General features: G+C 32.8%; 1 protein-coding gene across 1 annotated transcript; it reads left to right on the top strand.

The window, feature by feature from the left end:
* Positions 1–1,413: 1,413 nt before the first annotated feature.
* LOC139876262 (uncharacterized) lies at positions 1,414–5,746 on the top strand. The gene is made up of 3 exons (XM_071863563.1): positions 1,414–1,649; positions 1,915–2,351; positions 5,094–5,746. The coding sequence occupies exons 1-3, from the start codon at positions 1,485–1,487 to the stop codon at positions 5,533–5,535; spliced, it is 1,044 nt and encodes a 347-aa protein (XP_071719664.1). The 5' UTR covers positions 1,414–1,484; the 3' UTR covers positions 5,536–5,746.
* Positions 5,747–20,442: the final 14,696 nt, after the last annotated feature.

Raw genomic sequence — 20,442 nt, 5'->3', positions numbered from 1 at the left:
AATTTGGGCTATTTTTAAATGTGACACCATCAATTGAAGCCCAACTTAAAAAATGGGGGATGATTCTCACACACTGTTTTTTGATACTCACACACCAATTTACTTGAACTCCTCCATAATAATAGGGTAAAAGGGTGTGTGAGGATCAAAAAACAGTGTGTGAGAATCATCTCCCTTAAAAAATACCCAGTAAATTCAATTCAATTAACAAGCTATAATTTATAGATAAAAAGCTATGCCTATAATATCCATATTCATGGGCCCAACGAATACCCATCTAGTCAGTTTAATGTGTCAAAAGTCAAAAGGGTTTTGAAAAATTAATTCACAAAGATATAATTTTTCAAAGATCTAGTTTAAGTTCTGTGAGTAATGAGTAATGATTATTCAAAATCTAGCTTTATGTAAAAAAAAAAAAAACCATATATATTTTTATACTAATTACATAGTATTATGTTGTGACAAACCATATGATATTCTGGCTCGCCGTTAATTATTATTTAACTATTTATTCGAAAGTTTTAAGCTTGTAAAGTTTGGAAGGATAATTACGGTGATGACAATGTTTCCTTTTTTTTTTATATTATTTTTTTGTTTTTTATGAATATTAGGCGTGCAAAATCCAAAGTGGCGTTTGTAGAAGGAAAGAGCAGCTTGTTGGGCCTAAATCATTCCAACTCAGCCGTGTTTGGCGCATAGCTTATTGGAGCTTATGGAAGCTTATGAGAGCTTGAGCTTATGATTTTAATAAGCTTCAAGGCATAAGCTTCGTTTGGTAGACAAAAAAAGTAAAACTTATGAAAATCATAAACTCTGAAAAAATAAGCTACGGGTGTGTTTGGGTGACGAGTTTCTTGGAGCTTATGGGAGCTTATAGGAGCTTGAGCTTATGATTTTAATAAGCTCCAAATCATAAGCTTCGTTTGGTAGACCAAAAAAGTAGAGCTTATGAAAATCATAAGCTCTGAAAAAATAAGCTAGCTTATGAAAAAAAGTAGAGCTTATGAACTGAAAAATAAGCTCTAGCTAGTTTACCAAACACTTATAAAAAATAATAAGCTTCAGCTACCAGCTTAAAAAATAAGCTCTAGCTCCAGCTCTATCTCATAAGCTCCAGCTCCAGCTACTTTCATCCAAACACACCCTACTTATAGTAGCTTATGAAAAAAAGTAGACCTTATGAACTGAAAAATAAGCTCCAGCTAGCTTACCAAACATTTATAAAAAATAATAAGCTCCCTCTACCACCTTCAAAAATAAGCTACAGCTCCAGCTCCAGCTCCAACTATAAGCTCCAGCTAGTTTCGTCCAAACACAGCGTCTTGTCACCCATACATTCACATTCCACGTCATCATTATACCAAAAAACCTTCTCGAAACCACCATTATTAATAATAAAAACTTGAACTAAATACGCCCATAAATACAAATATTCATCAACAAACCAACCTCAACAACAATCAAACCTTAAAATCATCATAATCATGGGTGTTGATTACTACAAGGTCCTTCAAGTCGATCGCAGCGCTAAAGATGATGACTTGAAAAAAGCTTATCGTAAACTCGCCATGAAGTGGCACCCTGATAAAAACCCTAATAATAAAAAAGATGCTGAAGCCAAATTCAAAACTATCTCTGAAGCTTATGATGTATGTCTATCATTATCTCTGTTTACCACACTTTAATTTCATATTATCTCATCCAATTTTGGAAATTTTTAATTCAATTTCAGTTTTGTGAATTCCGTTAAGTTTTGAAATTTGATTAATTTAACTGAAATTGATATGGGTATGTATTAATTAGTGGAATTAAGGTTTAAATTTACAAACTTTGAAGGTGAATTATGTGTTTTTATTGGGGTTTTTATTTATTGATTAAGTTTAGCTAGGGTTTTGTATTTTTTGTTTGATTTAGGTTTTGAGTGATCCACAAAAGAGGGCTATTTATGATCAGTATGGTGAGGAGGGACTCAAGGGGCAAATGCCACCACCAGGTGCTGGTGGGTTTTCGGGTATGTCAAGTGATGGTGGTTCGGCGAATTTCAGATTTAATCCGAGAAACGCTGACGATATATTCTCGGAGTTTTTTGGGTTTTCGAGTCCGTTTGGAGGAATGGGAGATAATATGGGCGGGTCACGTGGCGGGCCGGGCGGGCAGTTTCCGAGGAGTATGTTTGGTGATGATATATTTTCGCAGTTTAGAAGTGCTAGTGGTGGTGGTGAAGGGTCTGGTAGTATGCCGCCTAGGAAAGGAGCTGCTATTGAACGTGCATTGCCGTGTAGTTTAGAGGATCTGTATAAAGGGACAACGAAGAAGATGAAGATCTCGAGGGACGGTACCGATGCTACTGGGTAAGTTTTTGGTTTGTGTGATAATTGATTTGTGTTTACTATGTTTTGAAGTTACTTGTGCATTGAATTAATGTCATGTTTCTTGACGTATTAGGCTATTTAATGAATTCGGTCAATGTGTATTCAATGTGATATAATAGTTCTTGAACATTCAGCTTTTTGAATTGTAAGATTACATTAAACTATAACCAGTTTAGTGACGCTAATAATAAGAATCATGAAGAAATTTTAGGGGAAATATGAGTTTAGTTTGCATATGTTGCGGAGCACCGTTTAGATAGGATGCTAATTGCATAAAGTTTTCTAATTTGGTAAATAATTACCGGGAATCATGCATGATTTGAATATAGGTCGATAAACATCAACGAGTGGTAAATTAGTTCGATTAATTTTCTTTTTCTGTAAATGGAAAATTGCAATAAATAGAAACTCACTTTCACGTACATGGTCAGTAGACTTCGCAAGTCGTTAATACAACATGCAACATTGAAAAACTGTTAAACCATTTAAAGTTTGTAAATTGTCATAAACACATGCGATTCCCAGAAAGATGATTTGTTATGTCAGCATTTAAGCCATTTATATATGCATGCTTCCTGCTAAAAATACTGAAAATATAATAAATACAGCGTTCTTTTTAACGAATGTAGAGTCCTGGTAAACTTGCCTGCATATTAGACTCATGTCTCAACTATGTACTGCTAACATTACAAAATTGTTTCCATTGAAATCGAGCAATAGTTACGAGTAGGATATAACATAGAGTGTTATGGAAAGTACTTAGCTTTTCACCTTTTATCTGTTTATTACGTGTTTATAATGGCCCTTGTTGTCACACAACTATCAAATATAGGTGATCTTATTTGCTTTCCATGCCCTTTTTCAGTATAGCCCCTTGGTGTTCATATAGTGGCTCTTTACGTAACAGAGGTATTTTGAAGATTGATGTATTAGATACTCAAATGCATTCCACAAGGGGAAGTTTAGTGTCTATTTTATTTTTTTAAAAGTCTTAAATTTTTTTTTTGAAAAAAAATGCGTATACACACATATATATCTCTATTTATCTTAATAGACTTCCCATAAACGTTGTTGTATACTAAATGAGATATAATAGTTGTTTTATGCTGGTCGCTACACATGGGTGTAAAGCATTCAATCACGAGTTTTGGGTGTGGTAGATGTCATTCTGTTAATGGTGTATGAAGCTTCAGTTTATGTGGTCGCAAGTAATTTAGTTTTCAATCTTTTTTTTTTCTTTCTCTTTTAGGCCTTAGAATATATGGTTTAGATTCTAGAACGCATTGTAGTTCATGTTTGTAATTTGTGATCTTTGAGACACCAACTTAAGGGAAGTTTGTAAACGACACAAGTTTGTTCAAAATTGATTGAACAGAATGGCTATATATGACTGTCTTTTTTCTTTAATTTTTTTTACCAGGTTTATCATAAGGTGTGTGCACATCAGCCCAAGAACGAACTTCGTAGTTGATTCCTTTTTTCATTAATATAATGATATTGAATTGGTGATAAAAATGCTTTTCAAAACGTCTTTAGCTGTTTTCAGTGGCTTACCTAATGCTACAATGTTTATGGGATAAATTAGCCCGAGCAGCAAAGATCTGACTTCTGACTTGTGGGCTTGATTAATTGGAAAAATATTTCCAAAGTTGTTTTTAATATTAGGAACCGTAGCATACGTTTAATCTTCTATTTAATGCATCGTACTGCATTTACCATCAGGCTATGTTGTTTCAGACATATTTCTGGTGGCCATGCTCAATTGTAACACGGATAGTTCTAGGTAAAGGTTGTGAGATGGGCGGGTCGAGTAACATGTTAATATTAGTTATTAATTATTATTATCATTTTTGTAATCAATGCGTTAATTGTGAACAAAAACAGTAGTACGAATTACGATAATGATGCAAATCTGTGACTAAAATGATTTAGGAGATCTATGATCATGAATTAGACTAATGACTGCAATTTGGACCACTTGCCCCTTTTAGTTAAATGTTTTTAATTTACGTGTTTTACGTAACACACAAGCCAAATCGATTCGACCATAATTGAATTGTCGACATTGCGAACTCTAGGTCTCTAGTCCTAAGATTTGTGGATAATATTCATTGCATTGTGGAGTAGCTAGTTTTAATTTTCAATTGCTAAACGCTACAAGAAATTATTACCGAATCATTTGGCCTTACTTTTAATGAGAATCTAACCGGAGCTAGTATTAATCTTTATGTCCATAGGATTTTTGATTCTGGTATTCATTAATGCGCAATCTATGTTAGTACGTTTAACTTTTAACTTATCTAGCAATCTAGGATTGTAACGTAGTGACATTTTGCCTGTATTTCTATTTGGTTGATTACTATACATGACTAGAGGGAAATAGTCGAGACACGAACGGGAGTCTGGCGTTGACCAACGTTAACTTTTAGCAATAAATAAAATAAACATTCATGTATTACACATGTAAATGTATTAAACATAAATATCTCATAAATAGATTAGAACACTAGTTTTTAAATTTTTTGCCGAACTTTGGCTTTTATCGACTCGGACCCGATTTTTTAGCGTTGACCAATTTTTTGGGCCTTTGTAGGCAAAGCGGACGGGTTAGTTCCCATGCCAACGCGCCGTTTGGGTAATGGGATGGTAACAATCAGATTTTATCATAAACTGTTGGCTCACGGATTTGTACTTGTTTGTCTTGTGCGATTTTGACTACAGGAGAACAACCACAGTGGAAGAAATTCTTACAATAGAAGTCAAACCTGGGTGGAAAAAGGGTACAAAAATAACCTTCCCCGAAAAAGGAAACGAGCAACGAGGTGTAATCCCATCCGATCTTGTTTTCATTATTGATGAGAAACCACATGCCGTCTTCAAACGAGATGGCAATGATCTAGTTGCTACCCAAAAGATATCACTAGCAGAAGCTCTAACTGGTTATACTGCACAAGTCACAACGCTCGATGGTCGAAATTTGACCATCCCGGTCAACTCGGTTATAAGCCCGACTTACGAAGAGGTAGTTAAAGGTGAAGGTATGCCTATACCTAAAGAACCTACTAAAAAAGGTAACTTAAGGGTCAAATTTAACATTAAGTTTCCTACAAGACTTACTACTGAGCAGAAAACGGGGATCAAGCGACTGTTAACATCTTCATGAACGAGCGCTTCTTTATAAACCGAGAATTGTTTTTTTTTCTTCTTTTTGTTTTTCGTATTACTAGATTCTTTTTGGGTTGTAATTTATCATAATAGCTGATTTAGAGTTGGAGCGTTCATTTCGATATGAAAGGAATGTTGTTTTCTGTGGTATTTTTTACTTCTTGCTTCTTTGTGAAGATAGATTTTTGTTTTGCATTTGTGATGATGAATTTGGTATTTTTGTAAAATTGAATTATTTGCTTTCCTGTTGAATGTAAAATGTGACATTTGCAGGACTAGTTATTGCTCCTACCCAATAAATTCAGCGACAAATTTAAGCGTTGGTGACCGACTAAGGGTGCGTTTGATAAAACTGAATGATTTAGCGCTGAATGGTTCAGAATCTGAATGATTCAAATGTTCTGAATGATGTTGCTTTTGAATGACAATAAGTTGTTTGATAATCATTTTTAACGAATGATGTAAAATTACCTTATTAATCATTGACATGAATAAAAATTACAATATAGTTTATTAACAAGTGTTAATGATATAAATTAAAGAGAATATTTAATAATAAGTAGGTGCTTAATGGTTAAGAGAGGATTTCAGCTTTGAATGGTTCAACACTGAATGCTGAACTATTCAGCATCATCAGTCATTCAGAGGTCAGAAACAAACGAGCTGAATGCTGAAGCTCGCTGAACCATTCCATTAAGAGGTAAACAAACGCACCCTAAGCCTTTAGATTTTAGCGGTCTCAATATGTACATAATGTACCAATGTATTTGCGATCTAGGCGATATAAGCAATGTGTTAACAATGGTACACCGAAAAGTCGATTTAAGCAATGTGTTAACAATGGTGCACCAAATACTTGTCACTTTCTATAATTTTCAGGCATGAAAGAACTCGTCTGAAGTAGTCAGAAGTGAATAATTGATGTATGCTTCTTGTTGGGTAAATATTTTATGCATATATATGTGGACAACAATCATACAAGTTCGGTTAGAGTTGTATTCAGACTTGAGAAACATATGTAGTCATTTGGTGCAAGTTAGTTTGTTAGATAGAGTGAAATAGTATTATTTTGTTTACTTTCACACACTTTTCCTTTCATTTCTTTTCTCATTGCAGATTCCACACCTAACAAACATTATTGATATTTTGAAGAAATATTTGATGAAAGACATAATGCCAGATATTTTGAAGAAATATTCGGACTGTTGTTTAGACTATCATGATAATTTGTAAGCAATGACGCATCTAGGATTTTTGACACAATAAAAAGTGTGCAATTAGGGTTGGTCACGTCGTTTTGGATGCTCTATGGGAAACATCTGATAAATGTGCTAACAAAATTTTATTAAGTTACGCCATTTTATTTCAAAGTACGAAACAAGCTAATTTAAATACAACAATATTTCAATCCATGAGATAAACTTCTAAGTTTTACCCGATTTACCTCTCAGATGTTGGTCGTGGGAACGGTCAGTATGGGGCCACCAGAGGGTCGGTTTTACCCTTCTAAGTTATAGATATACTGAATATAGAGAACACAATCTATGTTTACATTTAAACTTTATATGTTGTTAGTTATAACTAATAAATTTCGTAAGTTGCAAATAACTTATTAAAGTTTAAAATAACGATTTTCATAAATAAAAAAAAAAAATTAAGAGAAAGCTATAATGTTGTGTTAGTATTATTGTCCATAAAAAGTATCATGAATTGTCAATCTAGAATATATAAGGATGTATGTTGTACTTATGTATATAGATTTTCTTATCAATATCGTAAAGGTAGTGAAAACTTGTTAAGGTTCTTACACCCTTCTCATCAATCTTTTCAGATGGGTAAGTTTTAGGGTTCTCATCCCAATCACCGTCGTCATTGTTATTATGACCACCATACATGTTCGATTCAATTGTTAGTATCTCTTCCCCTTAAATTTTTTACGCTAATGATTAGTAGGTAATTTCTGATCGATTGCGTATTTGATTATTTGATATTTGCTTTGAAAAATCTTGATTACATCTTAGGTGGGTTTATTTTTTTTTTTTTTTTATTTTATTTTTTTAAAGCAGAACTTTGGTTATGTGATTTTACATTGAAAATACGTTAGTGTAAGTAACTAAAGAGGGTGAATAGTTATTTAATACGATTTTTAAAACTTTTTCGATGATCAATAAGATTTGAACAATAGTTGAGCACCTTAATCAACTCAAACTGTGGTGTGTTTATGTTTGTAATAGTAAAGTAAAGAGCATAAACACAAGGATTTATAGTGGTTCGGGTGGATGTTAACTAATCCACCTTAATCCACTCTCCGATTCACTAATCGAGATTTCTTGCTTCACTAAACACCTTTCTCCAAATCCGGTGGAAATCCGATTTACAAGCCTTGTACTTCTCCTTAGACAACAAACATAATCCTTCTATCCCTTTGAAAGATTACTTCCAACTTAGATCAACTTGTCTTCAATTTGGACAAGTATTAATCTCCAATGAGATTAATCAACTCCCTAGTTCCCTTTAAGGAAGAAGATAGCTAAGCTAGCATATGCTTTTAATTACAAAGTACAAAGACTCACTCTTTTATAGTGATGACAATCCTAAGATAATTCTAAGGATTATTACAACACTATGCAAACTTACAAAGATTAGAATTTAAAAGTAAGTTTACAAACACCCCTTTTATAATCTGTGAGATTATAAAACTTCTCTTGCTAATCACAAACATATGTATGAATGTTATGTTCTTGTGATTCTATGATGATTTTGAGTTGTAGCATGCAAGAGATCCAAGTCTTCAAAGTTCTCCAAGTCTTGCTATTTATATGGAGATATAAAAAGTCAGCCCTGTCTGCGGCTTGACCTACGATTGACCGTGGGTCGACCGCACGCGGTTTAATCCAAATTATATACCCGTTGTAAGGCCGTTTGAATCAGTTTTGGAGATCACTCCTTGGACACTTTACTTCATTTAACACATGCAAAAAGATAGTCAACATCATATACAAGTACTATATGCATTAAATGTCCATTTATCTTTGATGTATTGCCTTGATAGTGACTTATCATGTTCAAAGTGAAAAGTCTAACATTCTTGGATACAAGTCATGATAATCATTTGAGGCAATCTCAGTTTTGTCGTAATCTTTTATTTGTAATTAACACATTTGCTAAATCTATATTGGTTGGTCAACATGTCATTGATGACACAAACCCACTTTAATCACAAGGCATGCTAGTATTCAAATTTGAACTTGTTTGTAATTAATTAAGTGTGTTAATGATGTATTGACAAATTAAGCAAGTAATAACAATTAAACATAATCAAGTTTAAACTTATTCATAGACTTAATTTTAGACTTAAGCAAACCTATGTATGTTAATATTTATTCTCTTTCAAGTTTACTAGATTATGACATTCCAAATATTATTCAAGTAACACAAGCATATAATGAAGTAGTCCAAATACTAGTTGGTGGAATCCAACTTGTAACACATAGCAAGACATGGTTCATACATACATATATTAAATAACTACTTATCATTTAACACTTAACACGTAGTCAAATAATACACAAGTACTAATAGCAAGTAGTCAAGTAATATTCATGCAATGACTAGCAAGAGATCACAAAGTAATCTTATAATAAACCATATAGTGATATCATAACAATTAACTAAGGCTCTGTAAGTTTTACTTGCAAAGTGGCATTTGCAAGATTAATGTATAAACATACATTAATGTCCGACACATGTACAGGGAAATAGCAACTCTTGGTTAGGATTTGGTGACCATCCTAAAAATGTCTAGATGCATTTTAGATGTACATGTTTTTCTAAAATACTTATGTGTTTTCCTTAATCAAGGCTTAATCGTCATTACTGTGTCATTAGGCGTGATTAACCAAGATTAGTGTTCTGGTGACCAAAACTCCTTTGGGAATGAAGGAGGAAACTTGTAACATCCCGTTTTTCCCGTACGTATCGAAAGGTACCTACTTAATCATTTGTACGTTTATAACTCGTTAGCTTATGCGTAAATGTATGAATATATATATATATATATATATATATATATATATATATATATATATATATATATATATATATATATATATATATATATATATATATATATATACATATATGTGCACTTGATAATGTGTGCATGTATAAGTTTAATCATGGGTTTGGTTAGCGTTAAGTCTTGTGAGACTCTTGTGGAAGGCTAGGTGAACATAGGAAGCGGGTTTGGATTGTGCAATGTAAATAAAATCGAAAAGTGTATAAGTTGGCCGAGCTGTCCAGTTCTAGCCTTAGGCCGCGCCGCGACAATTGGGTCCGCGCCGCGGCATAACAAGCAAATTGGGATCAGAAGTTGGCTTAAGAAGGGTATATTTTCTCTTTATGTGTCGCGCCGCGACGATTAAGGTCGCGCCGCGACAGTTCTGCAGTTCTGATTCCGGTTTTAGCTTAAATTAAATGACTTTGAGGGACAAAATGGTAATTTGACATGTAAATCTGATGGGAGCATTAACTCTCCACCACACATCCATTTATTTCATTTTTATTTCTGTGATGACCCGGAAAATTTCGACTTATTCTGAACTAAATTCTCAATATGGTTTAATATTTCTGACACGATAAGCAAAGTCTATGAAGTTGTATCTCAAAATTTTGAACTATTCAATTACCCTTCGATTGTTCTCAACGATTCGTGAACAATTATATGTAAATAGATACATATACTATAACTTGAAAACGTAACAAAGTGTTGAGTATATGATACTGTGAATTAAAATTTATTGGTTTGATTACCTGATCGATATATTTAACTACGGAGATAAAAGATTATGCAAAACGATTGAATTAAAAGATATTTATTGAATCCCTTAAGGATTATAATATTATTACGAGTCTCTGTTGTGAGGTCCACGTTGATTTAAGAAATCGTTCATTTTTAACGATATTCGAAATAAATATTAAAGTGTTTGTTTAAATAACGTAATTTGGACACATACAATAATAAGGAATATTAACTGTTGGAATTAGATATGAATAAACTTGCGATATGTATTTTAAAACGTGTTTATTAATATTGAAAATATATATTTAACAATACGATAAAATATAATATTCACTTGGTCATAAAACGAATTGTTATTATATATATATTAACAAATAACGAGAAGATGATTTATAGAAGTAAATGACTAAAACACTCAAAAGTATAAGTTATATCTCGAGTGGTATAGTTTATGGACAATTTAAGACTATATTTTGACAAAGGTACGAGTCGCGAAACGTAATGTACAAGTTTTCTCAGCGTACGAAAGGACGTTCGAAAAAACAAAACCGGGACATAAGTCGAGTGATGATGTACGACTTATCGGAACAAAAAGTACAAGTCAACTATGCATGTGAATTTAATATAATATATAATTAATTATATAAATTAAATATTATATATATATATAATTAAATAATATGTCGACAAGCAAGAAAACAAACGAAAGTGAGCTGTCCAGACAGGCCATGCGATCGCATGGCATTTGCACTGAAAGCCCATGCGATTGCATGGGCATCAGATTCAGCAAACATGTATAAAAGCTCGATCGTTTCTGATTTTTGATGCATTCCATCCATCTCTCTCTCACACTCTTATATTTATATTTATTATTATTATTATTATTATTATTATTATTATTAAGATTAATATTATTATTAATCTTATTATTATTATTATTATCAGTAGTATAATAATTATTAGTATTATACATAAAATACTACGACGAGGTTATGTCTAAACGATTTCAAAAATGGTTTACGAGCAAGCTAGAGCTAAGGAAATTATGGATTATTGCCAAGGAGGTTATGGGTAATGTTCGGGGGTATATATATGAATCAAACCTAGTGTTTATCATCTCCGTTGCGTCTACGTACTTTTCTACAATATTGAATCTCAATATTGATACGTAAGCACTTATATTTTATCTTTTATATATTAATTGTGTATCCATGTCTAGTGCTCGAGTATATATATTTATACATGCTTGTATGCTAAATTTTATCGCTAAACAGTTTATAATGAATCATGAATTAAATACATATATTACTGGTAAAAGGTATATGATATACATGTTTTTGGAAAGCTAGCGAAAAATCAATAACTTTTCATTTAGATATCGAATAGTTTCGAAGAACGAATCAAAAGATATGGTCAACTGAATTATAATTGACGATAATTGGAATTGCTTTTGAATCTGCAATTAATATTTAAACAACTTGTTTGTAAGATTGATAAACTGGATTTTTGAATATTACCAGCCGAGTAAATGAATCCTTATATAAAACACGTCTCGTTTGGTTAAGCAACTGTCAAAATTGACTTTTTGAAACGACTTTGGATAACTTTTGTATGTCGATCTCGAGCATTAGGATTGTGATACACTATGACCTGACCTAGCTTGATAGACATTTATTGACCAACATATGTTCTCTAGGTTGAAATCTACGATTATTTGATTTCCGAGTTTCGGTCACATTACGATGAACAACTTTATGTGCTGCTAAGGTGAGTTTCATATGATCCCTTTTACTCAATATATTTTTGGGCTGAGAATACATGCGACTGTTTATAAATACTGAAAATACTAGATTTATATGCGTGAGTTTCATATGATCCCTTTTTAATTGCTTTTGCAATCTATATTTTTGGGCTGAGAATACATGCACTTTATTTTAAACGCAATGGATACAAGTACATACTTAATTCTACACTGAGTTTGAACCGAAAATCCCTTAGCTTTGGTAACTAGTAACTGTCAGTTATAAGAACTGGTGGGCGCGAGTAGTAGTATATGGATCCATAGGGCTTGATATCCCCGTCCGAGCTAGAGCACTAGCCTTTTAACGGACGTATGCTATTTGAGAAGCGTACACGTTGGTTTGCGTGTATTATTAAGATGATTATACAAAGGGTACAAATTATATATACGTTAAGTTTAGTTACCAGGGTGCTCAATCTTATAGAATATTTTGATAAACGTTTCTGGATGAAACAACTGAAATCTTGTGATTCACTTTTATATACAGATTATGCGAAACACTAAAACTATGAACTCACCAACCTTTGTGTTGACACTTGTTAGCATGTTTATTCTCAGGTTCCCTAGAAGTCTTCCGCTGTTTGCTTATATGTGATACAAGCTATGTGCATGGAGTCTTGCATGCTTTATTCAAGAAAACGTTGCATTCACAAAACCATCATCATGTATCCATTTTGACTGCATTGTCAACGGAAGTATTATTGTAAACTATTATTTACGGTGATTGTCTATATGTAGAAATCATCAGATGTCAAAAACCTTGGAATTAAATATTCATTTATGGTATGCCTTTTCAAAAGAATGCAATGTTTACAAAACGTATCATATAGAGGTCAAATACCTCGCAATGAAATCAATGAATGACGTGTTCGTCCATATGGATTTGAAGCGATCGTCACAGTTGGTATCAGAGCTTGAGGTCATAGGGAACCAGAATTTACATTAGTGTGTTTAACTGGTAATTGTTAGGATGCATTAGTGAGTCTGGACTATGACCGTATCTGTTTTTACCGAGTTTTGCTTATCATTTCTTGTCAGAAATTACATGCTTATCATTCTTAAGTCTAGACACGTTTACCTGCAACTATTGCATGAATAGTGTATAGAAAAAATTCATATCTTAGCGTATCTGCTAATATATATCTTAGCATATCGGTTACTGTAAACTTTTCCTGACATCTTCTAAAAATTTCTCCGTAATTTATGGAATTTTGGTATTATATATACATATGTAAATTATGTATCGGAGAATACCAAACTAAATCCTATAATCTATCTCATATCAAAAATCAATTCTCTGATTATACAAGATGGATCACGTATCAAGTTCGAATTCCTCAGATTTCGACAGCTATTCCGATATGGAATTTGACATGAGCTCCGAAAGTAGCATAATCGGAATGGATCAGACAATCAGCCATCATCTATTCTGGATGAATTGGGAATGGGTTCGTAGCCTCCTCAATCATTGGAGACAAGAAGAAGGTGATCCCTTCCATCCACCACATTGCCCTATTGGCGATGAACCTGAAGCACTCACCGGCGAACCTGTTCGAGATACCATTTTCTCTCTCTCTCCAGAGTATTTCGTCATGATTATATACTATCACAAATTCTGGATCTTATTCATCCGCTCGTCCGAACTGCCAATCACCCCGGTGTAATAGAAGAAGTCAACGAGCTTCGCGCTCGGGTAGTGGCTTTAGAGAATATGGTGCAAAGGTTACAAGCACCAACAGCATCATCGGCATCAACAGTACCATTACCACCATCAACCACAACAGTATCGTAAACCTCAACTTTACAATCCGTTCCACGAACATCGGTGTCATATGCCCTGTAGATACACAGGAATACCAATAACAACAAATGATGAAGTATTGATTCATAACTTCATCAAAGAAATATTCTGCAGAGAATATGTAGTTTCTAAAAGTTTTAAAGATTATATGTTCTAGTTCTAGTCGAAAACCAGATGAGATTAATATTATGATTAACTCATTAAATCCAGGATTACTTCTAAGGAAAATATATATGAAGGTATATTTTCATGAAGATTGTAATTCTTTTGTACAAATTGTTAATAGTGAGAATATTTTAACGGGTAGGTAATACCCGAGAGATTTATAAAGTCACAATTAATATGTTACATTTTTCGAATCTGATTCAGCAATCATCAATTATACTCATTACTTTCACAACGAGATATATTCTTTCGTAGAAATCAAAACAACCATACTCGTTCAAATTCAATTACATATTCTGATTTTAACATATCAGAATCCAAGTCGAAATATAATCGATATCATCACTCTTAGATTCCTACATCTTTCAAAGCTATACTTTGACTTCAAAACTGTGCTAGAACATCATATATACAATCCGTGTTCAAACCATCCGAAATTTCTGAAAACATTCCAAACAATGAACAATCGAGATGATGATCCAACCACATGATACCCACAGTTATGTACCTGAAAAACTCTTGAAACCAAAGTCATAATTTAACACGTATTTGTGTTAGACCTTTTGGCATTTATTAGCTAAAAATAACTTTTCAATCCCTTCTAAAATAGACAATTTTGTCACACCCATTTTTCATTCGAATAAGCCTCATTATAACCTTAATATATAAGTTTGCCCTTCGTCATCATTACCGGGGAACCGTTTATATTCCACCACATTAGCAGTAAACTTACCAACAACTTCATTGATCCTTGATTTTTCGAAAAATCATTATATTTATCGAAACCCCATCATTTACTTATCCGCATCTTGTAACAAGAATTATCATGTCAATTACTGGGAATCAGCAATCAGTATTTTGAAATTTCGCAGCATGTCTACGCCAACAGATATATGTGTACATATAACGTCTATCTCCTGGACTTACATACTTCGAATGTGAAGTTTCTGAAAAACACCTTAAACTGCAAACTAGTTCTTGGAACTTTGAAAAAGCTGAATGAAGCAGCAGAAACTGTAGACAACCGTAACAGTCAAAAGTTTGATAATAAAAAAATAGTGTGTTGGCAAATCTCAGAAAAAGAGAAGGTTTGGAACTGGAAAACGGATTGAGCAAACTATGAAGGAGGCTGTGGACAAATCACAAAGACTAATCCTACCTTCAAAGAATCCAAATGATTCAGTATCTGCTGAAGTCATTAACGAATACCTTGCTCCTGACTCTAAACCCTCATGGACAATATTCTTCATCATCCTCTGATATTAGAAATTCTAAGATATCAACGTATCTTTCATTATAAATATCCTCCATATTTCTGAAGATATTTTCATAGCTATTCTTATCTGAAATCATTTATCTTCTTGCATTATCTGTATCATCATAAAGGAAACTATTTTAGTTTCTAAATTCTGAAACCTTCGAGTTTAAAATATGAATGTTATTGAAGTAGTGTTGGGAACTGAAGCATAAATTAGTATAATATAATGACACTTGATCAACGTGATTATATTACAGTAAGTTATGTTGAGTTTCTAAATGGAACGTGATGATTAACAGATCATAACATCATTATGTATTATGTCACACGACTCTTGTATTCTATTTAACCTCTAAAAATATCAAGAAAGTATTTTCTTGATGATTCGGTCTTTTCCAGGGTATTCTGGTAATTTAACAAATCAAGATCGTGCCATTACCATTTCTTTCTTAGAACATTAACAATGTTCATTTCGAAATTTAAATCTGCGACTTCTGGACCATTACAAGCGGTGCTTAATCGCAAGAAGAAGAAACAAAAGGACAAAGCTCCGAAACAGAAATTAGGGTATAAATCGTAGCAAATAAAAGAGAGCATTAACTGTGGATGTCGATGATTATAGAAAGACAGAAGCAGAGACTCTGAAAAATAAGGAAAGATATAAAGCCCGACAGCAATACATAAATTACAAACCGTGTATATCAATATGTATTGCAACATAAAGACACGGGAGAATTAAAAACACTATAACCCCAAGGTAAAAGTAAAAGTAAATAAAATCCTCCGGTGGTAGATGAAAGAGAAGAATGACAGATATGAAAGTTAGAAGTATATCAAGAATCAGAACTGGATGAAGCATTTCACGATCTTTTGGAAGTATGAAATGAGGAAGAAGATGTAGGAGTGGTGAAAATAATGAAACGGAAGAGGTCAATTTATAGCGAAATAACAGACAGAGCAATCAAGACAGATGACCGCATATAATTAAAGAAGATCTTAATCTCCTTAAGTCCCAAAGAATCAAATCTTATTTAGATTACGAAGTTTTTCTATTCCTTAAATTCCGGAAATCAACTGTGACTACGTCACCAGCTAAGGTGAACATGTATTTACTCATCTTCACTCTTTTATGATAACTTCTCTCATACGCTTCGAGTAATTGGATTGTTTTATCCATATTATTCAACAGTGATAAAACTCTAGTTATCGACTCATATTCGTCATGAAAACATTTTTATTGTTAGCCATGACGACCTTACTCAAATTTCGGGACGAAATTTCTTTAACGGGTAGGTACTGTGATGACCCGGAAAATTTCGACTGATTCTGAACTAAATTCTCAATATGGTTTAATATTTCTGACACGATAAGCAAAGTCTATGAAGTTGTATCTAAAAATTTTGAACTATTCAATTATCCTTCGATTGTTCTCAACGATTCGTGAACAATTATATGTAAATAGATACATATACTATAACTTGAAAACGTAACAAAGTGTTGAGTATATGATACTGTGAATTAAAATTTATTGGTTTGATTACCTGATCGATATATTTAACTACGGAGATAAAAGATTATGCAAAACGATTGAATTAAAAGATATTTATTGAATCCCTTAAGGATTATAATATTATTACGAGTCTCTGTTGTGAGGTCCACGTTGATTTAAGAAATCGTTCATTTTTAACGATATTTGAAATAAATATTAAAGTGTTTGTTTAAATAACGTAATTTGGACACATACAATAATAAGGAATATTAACTGTTGGAATTAGATATGAATAAACTTGCGATATGTATTTTAAAACGTGTTTATTAATATTGAAAATATATATTTAACAATACGATAAAATATAATATTAACTTGGTCATAAAACGAATTGTTATTATATATATATTAACAAATAACGAGAAGATGATTTATAGAAGTAAATGACCAAAACACTCAAAAGTATAAGTTATATCTCGAGTGGTATAGTTTATGGACAATTTAAGATTATATTTTGACAAAGGTACGAGTCGCGAAACGTAATGTACAAGTTTTCTCAGCGTACGAAAGGATGTTCGAAAAAACGGAACCGGGACATAAGTCGAGTGATGATGTACGACTTATCGGAATAAAAAGTACAAGTCAACTATGCATGTGAATTTAATATAATATATAATTAATTATATAAATTAAATATATTATATATATAATTAAATAATATGTCGACAAGCAAGAAAACAAACGAAAGTGAGCTGTCCAGACAGGCCATGCGATCGCATGGCATTTGCACTGAAAGCCCATGCGATTGCATGGGCATCAGTTTCAGCAAACATGTATAAAAGCTCGATCGTTTCTGATTTTTGATGCATTCCATCCATCTCTCTCTCACACTCTTATATTTATATTTATTATTATTATTATTATTATTATTATTATTATTATTATTATTAAGATTAATATTATTATTAATCTTATTATTATTATTATTATTATCAGTAGTATAATAATTATTAGTATTATACATAAAATACTACGACGAGGTTATGTCTAAACGATTTCAAAAATGGTTTACGAGCAAGCTAGAGCTAAGGAAATTATGGGTTATTGCCAAGGAGGTTATGGGTAATGTTCGGGGGTATATATATGAATCAAACCTAGTGTTTATCATCTCCGTTGCGTCTACGTACTTTTCTACAATATTGATACGTAAGCAATTATATTTTATCTTTTATATATTAATTGTGTATCCATGTCTAGTGCTCGAGTATATATATTTATACATGCTTGTATGCTAAATTTTATCGCTAAACAGTTTATAATGAATCATGAATTAAATACATATATTACTGGTAAAAGGTATATGATATACATGTTTTTGGAAAGCTAGCGAAAAATCAATAACTTTTCATTTAGATATCGAATAGTTTCGAAGAACGAATCAAAAGATATGGTCAACTGAATTATAATTGACGATAATTGGATTTGCTTTTGAATCTGCAATTAATATTTAAACAACTTGTTTGTAAGGTTGATAAACTGGATTTTTGAATATTACCAGCCGAGTAAATGAATCCTTATATAAAACACGTCTCGTTTGGTTAAGCAACTGTCAAAATTGACTTTTTGAAACGACTTTGGATAACTTTTGTATGTCGATCTCGAGCATTAGGATTGTGATACACTATGACCTGACCTAGCTTGATAGACATTTATTGACCAACATATGTTCTCTAGGTTGAAATCTACAATTATTTGATTTCCGAGTTTCGGTCACATTACGATGAACAACTTTATGTGCTGCTAAGGTGAGTTTCATATGATCCCTTTTACTCAATATATTTTTGGGCTGAGAATACATGTGACTGTTTATAAATACTGAAAATACTAGATTTATATGCGTGAGTTTCATATGATCCCTTTTTAATTGCTTTTGCAATCTATATTTTTGGGCTGAGAATACATGCACTTTATTTTAAACGCAATGGATACAAGTACATACTTAATTCTACACTGAGTTTGAACCGAAAATCCCTTAGCTTTGGTAACTAGTAACTGTCAGTTATAAGAACTGGTGGGCGCGAGTAGTAGTATATGGATCCATAGGGCTTGATATCCCCGTCCGAGCTAGAGCACTAGCCTTTTAACGGACGTATGCTATTTGAGAAGCGTACACGTTGGTTTGCGTGTATTATTAAGATGATTATACAAAGGGTACAAATTATATATACGTTAAGTTTAGTTACCAGGGTGCTCAATCTTGTAGAATATTTTGATAAACGTTTCTGGATGAAACAACTGAAATCTTGTGATCCACTTTTATATACAGATTATGCGAAACACTAAAACTATGAACTCACCAACCTTTGTGTTGACACTTGTTAGCATGTTTATTCTCAGGTTCCCTAGAAGTCTTCCGCTGTTTGCTTATATGTGATACAAGCTATGTGCATGGAGTCTTGCATGCTTTATTCAAGAAAACATTTCATTCACAAAACCATCATCATGTATCCATTTTGACTGCATTGTCAACGGAAGTATTATTGTAAACTATTATTTACGGTGATTATCTATATGTAGAAATCATCAGATGTCGAAAACTTTGGAATTAAATATTCATTTATGGTATGCTTTTTCAAAAGAATGCAATGTTTACAAAACGTATCATATAGCGATCAAATATCTCGCAATGAAATCAATGAATGACATGTTCGTCCATATGGATTTGGAGCGATCGTCACAATTTCCATTTTCTTTCCTATTTCTCTCCCAAAACACAAAACCCACCTAGCCTGATCTTGAGATTTGAAGTTGGAGATTTGTGAATCAAACCTAGGAGCGAGATTTAAAGTTGTTCTCCTTGTCTCTAGCTACACGTGGATAGTCTCGGTAAGTTCTAACTCTAAGTTTTGAGTTTTAATTGATTAATGACTAGGGTTTGGGTTACTAGAGATTTGTATGACCCATTTGAGGGTAAAATGGGTGAGTTTGGGTTATGTTGTTGTAATGAAACCCTAATAGCCATAATCTAGGGTTTTGGCCTTGTGATTTGAGGTTGTAAGTGCCAATTGGTGTTGCTAGTCACTAATGCACTTTAAGATTTATGAAAGAAGTGTAAATGGGTAAGTTTGACTTGATTATGAGTCTAAGTAATGTAAAATGGGTCAAATGTACTAGTTGACCTAATTAGATGAAATGGGTATGGATTACCCTAAGTTTTGTGTTAATTGAAGTTAATAGACTTTAATTCACTAGTCTTAGTGATTAAAGTCGAGACTTGGCCATTTATGGGCGGTTGTGAGTGGTTGAGTCATTTAATGCAATTTGGGTCATTAAATGCTCAAGTGGGAGTATTGTGGTTAATCCCACTAGTTGTGAAATTGAATGTGCACTTAATGATTTAGGTACATTGCGTTGAAGCTCGGAAGTGCTAAATCATCATCTTTGTGACAAGGTGAGTGGAATAATTATATGTGTATGTATATAATTTATTTACTTGTGGGGTGTGGGTTTAAAGTTCGTTATTGACGATACCATACACTAGAGTATATTGTGTTGTGATGAGGGTTTAAAGTTCGTTGTTGACGATACCT

This window comes from Rutidosis leptorrhynchoides, chromosome 11 (genome assembly GCF_046630445.1).
Source record: "Rutidosis leptorrhynchoides isolate AG116_Rl617_1_P2 chromosome 11, CSIRO_AGI_Rlap_v1, whole genome shotgun sequence".
Lineage (NCBI taxonomy): Eukaryota > Viridiplantae > Streptophyta > Magnoliopsida > Asterales > Asteraceae > Rutidosis > Rutidosis leptorrhynchoides.
Note: the sequence above shows the minus strand (reverse complement) of the source record. Positions and strands in the feature narration are given on the sequence as shown.

What these genes read in the sequence shown, in the direction of transcription:
- LOC139876262 (XM_071863563.1), top strand. Translation starts at nt 1,485, where the DNA reads ATGGGTGTTGATTACTACAAGGTCCTTCAAGTCGATCGCAGCGCTAAA. An exon ending in CTATCTCTGAAGCTTATGAT is followed by an intron (nt 1,650 to 1,914) that starts GTATGTCTATCA and finishes TGTTTGATTTAG; the next exon opens with GTTTTGAGTGATCCACAAAA. An exon ending in GACGGTACCGATGCTACTGG is followed by an intron (nt 2,352 to 5,093) that starts GTAAGTTTTTGG and finishes TTTTGACTACAG; the next exon opens with GAGAACAACCACAGTGGAAG.